General features: G+C 37.9%; 1 protein-coding gene across 1 annotated transcript in view; it reads right to left on the bottom strand.

Annotated features, from left to right (window-relative positions):
• Window positions 1-3819, bottom strand: part of LOC132095592 (septin-8-like) — an 8926-nt gene extending 5107 nt beyond the window's left edge. Inside the window, exons 1-5 of the mRNA XM_059500729.1 lie at window positions 3617-3819; window positions 2088-2202; window positions 1135-1330; window positions 697-883; window positions 455-616 (exon numbers count right to left, since the gene is read on the bottom strand). Of these exons, the coding sequence (XP_059356712.1) occupies window positions 455-616; window positions 697-883; window positions 1135-1330; window positions 2088-2202; window positions 3617-3646 (690 nt within the window). The 5' untranslated portion in view covers window positions 3647-3819. The remainder of the gene's footprint in view (window positions 1-454; window positions 617-696; window positions 884-1134; window positions 1331-2087; window positions 2203-3616) is intronic.
• Between the last annotated feature and the right edge of the window lie 611 nt (window positions 3820-4430).

The following is a 4430-nucleotide window of genomic DNA, read 5'->3' as shown; positions in this document are numbered from 1 at the left end:
GATAATTTTTCCCTGATTTACAGAAGACACCCACTAAAATGTCATTCAGTGTTTTCAGGCATATTCATAACAAAAATAAATGTAAAACATTAAAAGACTAATTGCTTTCACTCCAAATACTAATTAGTGGTAACTTTACATTTTTTAAATTGCCCACTATCCTAGGCTTTGCCCATTTTGACATTTTATTCTCCAAAAACGTATTCGAAACCTTAAAATTAGACACTTCACTCACATTTAATGTGCTCTCTAGTGATATAAAACCTCTTCTGTACATTTCTTTTGATGCGGATGTCTTAACGTCTTTGACCCATATACACATTTTTTCTACAGCAGGATCCTAAAATAAGCCTGACTTTAATCGGATGTGGTGTGCTGTTCCTGCTGATGTTTAGATGTTTAACAGATCATCCAGCACACACACACACACACACACACGTGTCTGAGGACTCACGTTCATGGCGGTGTTGATCTTGGCCACGCTCTCGTCGTCGATGGGGAACTGGTAGATCTGCACGCCGTTGCTCACCAGCTCGCTCATGATCTTGATCTTGAACTTGTGCAGCTCGCTCTTGGAGATGGTGTCGGCTTTAGCGATGACGGGGATGATGTTGACCTGTGGAGCACGAGCAGAAGAAGAGCTCCTCAGTCTCAGGAGGACAGGAATCATCACGTCTGACCCAAGCACACACTGACCTTGCTGTCCAGTTTCTTCATGGTGACCAGGTCCAGGGATTTGAGCGAGTGTCCGGACGGAGCGATGAAGTAGAGACACGCGTGGATCCTGGAGTCGTGATAGTTATGGAGCGAGCGCTTGATCTTCAGCTCCTCCTGTAAATACGACTCGAACTGTGTGTCGATGTAATCCACGATGTGCTGGTAACTATCACACACACACACACAGAGAGAGAACGCATCAGAACCAGTGTGTCTGGAGAAATGTAGCACTGCATCACTTGCACACCACTGCAGTGAATGGGTGCCGTCAGAATGAGAGTGTGATAAAAACATCCACGGCACTCCAGTCCATCTCTCTATTTCAAAGCATGTCATATTTAGTGTTTAATGTGCTGTTTGGACTCTCATTCTGACGGCACCCATTCACTGCAGAGCATGTAAGTGATCAGAACGGACCTCTCTTGTTTGTTCATCTGATCGCCGAAGCCGACGGTGTTCACCACAGTGAGCTTCAGACGAACGTTACTCTCCTGGAGATCGTACGTCTGCGCTCGCAGCTTCACCTTCGGCTCAAAATGAGACGACTCGAAGTTCTCGAAGTTGGTGTTGAAGAGCGTGTCCATCAGCGTGGATTTACCGATCCCAGTTTCACCTGCAGAAATATGAGCCAGATACTTACTCCACGTACACATACTCAACAACCCTATAACTAACATCATTACTAACTCTACTGTTAAACCTGTTTCTCACTCAATCTCGTGTCTTCTGTCTCTGATTAAGAGTTCAGAGTGTTTGACCCAGTCAGAGCTCTTCTAGAGTAACTGTAGAAACACTTCTGCTGTCAGATCTTGTCTGATTGTGAGCAAGTAAAGGTCAGAATAAGGTCAGTAATATCTCCAGATGAACTCTTCCTGGACTGAAGCCGCTCAGCTTTACTTGATTCTCCATCAATCGTGTTTTAGAGTCTCAAATCTGATCCTCAGCGGAGGAATGATCTTCACAAGCCTCCAGAACATCTCACATCTTCTGAGGAGCCTTGATTTCTTCAGCTCTCAGTCACTGTGTTATATGTGCGGATCATTTACATCTCATCTCACTGACACACATCACTGATATCACTGACTCAAACACAACTATTACAGAAGATTCAAACACTCACTGATGCTCCTGAAGGAGACACCATGCATTAAGAGCCGGGGCGTGAAAACTTTTGAATTTGAAGATCAAGGTAAACTGTACTTAATTTGTCTTACGGGAAACATGCAAGTACCTTCTGTTGCTTCCGAAGGGCAGTAACAAATGGGAATTTTTTTTTTCAATAAATAAGAAAAATTTGGACATCTTCATTCTGTTCAAAAGTTTTCTTAATGGATCGCGTTTTCTTCTGGAGCTCTGAGTGTCTTACTAACCGATGCACAGGATGTTGAAGCAGAATCCCTGACTAGTGGACTTGTTGACCAGTTGATCGGGCAGACTGTCGAACCCAACGTGTCCTGATAGAGCCAGAGGACGGGCGTTCTTGTCCTGGAAGAGACCAGCGAGAGAGAAAACATCACGCTGACCGCTGATAGCAAAAGAAGTGATTTCAAATCTTCCTCTTAAACAAGTCTAATCGAGCTCTCAAAACACACACAAAAAACTAATCGAATTCAAAAATGCTGATGAGCTGAAACAATGATGCTGTTTTGTTTCTGATTGTTTAAGCAATTTAATTAATTATATATGGTTAATAAACATTATTTTAAACATGCACTTTTTTTTCAAAGATAGTCGTGTTATTTTATTGCTTTGCAGAAACGTGCATTAGTAATATTTCACTCGATGTGCTCTCTTGTGTCCTCAGGAGAGAAGACAAAAGCTGGTTTTCCCTCCAACTGAAATTATGTCTTTTAAATTCCAATATAATTTGAAAATGTATCATATTTAAGAACAGAATTCTAATTTAGTTTTTCAGCTCTAGTGTCTAATACATTTAGAGTTACAGTTCATCTTTCATAACTCTAACTTTTTACAAACTTTAACTTTTCATTTTTAACTTTTAAAACTTTAAGGTTTAGATTAAAAAATATATTTTAAATGAGGTCTCAGACTTTTATGTCTACTGTATATTTTATATAAATATAGATAAATGTGTAATAAAGGCTTCAACAAATTTAAAAAAATATATTTCTAACAAGTTTGACAACAAGTAAAATTCTAAATCTGAAAAAAGATCAAAACAAATATTAGTTATTAATTTAAATTGGATAATGTTTTCACATTAATATTTGGTCATATATTGAGAAATAATTAAGAATGCATAATAAATTAGTAATTATAATAATGAAAGTAATATATTGATAAATCTGATGTCTGCATTCTGATTTAGAACAACTTTATTTTAGTATAAATAATAGTTTTATATATTGACAGTTTTTATTAATATTTTTAATTGGCTTTTATTTTTATACTTACAGTTTTCATTTTAATTTAAGTTGAATGTTATTAATTTTCTTATATGATTTTTTTCATTTTACTTTTTTGTAATATCACTATGCAGGTTTAATTTATTTTTGTATCTTATATTTAAATAAAAAGCAAATGTTTTAATAGTAAAATGTATTAAAATAGCATAAATGTATTAAAACTGATAATTCGGATGATTGTATTCAGATTAATAAATGCATTCTGATTGCTCATTCTGATGCACGCATTCGGATTCAGAAATCGAAAATAAAATATCATAAATAATTTAAATTGGTGCATATTGATAAATTAAATATATATCTTCAAATTGATTAATCAGATGTTTGTTTACAGATTAATAAATGAGGCGGGGACGCGCTCGTCAGGTCGGGACACTCCCAAGCGCGCTCACGCCAACTCTCTCCCAAACTTCACACAGCCACAGAAATCAGAAAGGACCTCAGAACAGGGAATATATCGATCGCAAACGTACCATCTGTCGAGCCACATCAGAAGAAGCCATTTGCAGGCAGGAAACAGCGAATATTTCAAGAAATAAAATCAGATCACTTTCGGATGAAAGTCAAAAGTTGCCTCGTCCAATAATTTCCAGCTGACACGCCACTGGGAACAGCTCTACCACTCCAGCGACTCTGAGAGGGTTTTCTGTGGATCTGAGTCAACAAAGTATAACGACTTCAAGAGTTTCAAATACATTAGCGAGCACTTTCCTAACAGTAGACATCTACTTAACGCGAATGAACGCAATAAATCATGCTAGGCTTCATTAACTAAAACCTCTAAAGCTCAATGGAGTTCTAAACCCCCTTGTCCCAGCGAAGTGGTACGATCCAACCAGGTGTAACTGGAATCCATTTTGGCTCAAGGCGGAGCCACTTCCCGCGTTAACGCAAGGCGCGCTTGAGCCCAAATGAACGCCGCCGTACTCCAGTTTCACACCAGTAGTTCTGTTCTTTAACAAGAGTTGCTAGGATGCAAACATCATCTTTATAAGCTCTACCGACCCCTAGCTGACACATTCAGAACTCAATCTCTTATGTTTTACGTCATAATGGAGGAGACGGTGATGAACCTCAGGCTTAGCCAAATGTATTAATATTCTGACAAAATATTTCATTTTCAAAATGATCAGAGGTGGACTGTAAGGAAGTACATTTATTAAGTATTCTCGAACAAATATGAAGTACTAAGTTTTCTTTTTTTTTCTCTCACAGGATAGCAACACTAAAAATATGGTATTTTACAACATGATGCATTGTTGTAGATTAAACTACCTAAAATTATAT

This window comes from Carassius carassius, chromosome 19, assembly GCF_963082965.1.
Source record: "Carassius carassius chromosome 19, fCarCar2.1, whole genome shotgun sequence".
Lineage (NCBI taxonomy): Eukaryota > Metazoa > Chordata > Actinopteri > Cypriniformes > Cyprinidae > Carassius > Carassius carassius.
The sequence above is the reverse complement of the archived record's forward strand: the minus strand, read 5'-3'. Positions and strand labels throughout refer to the sequence as shown.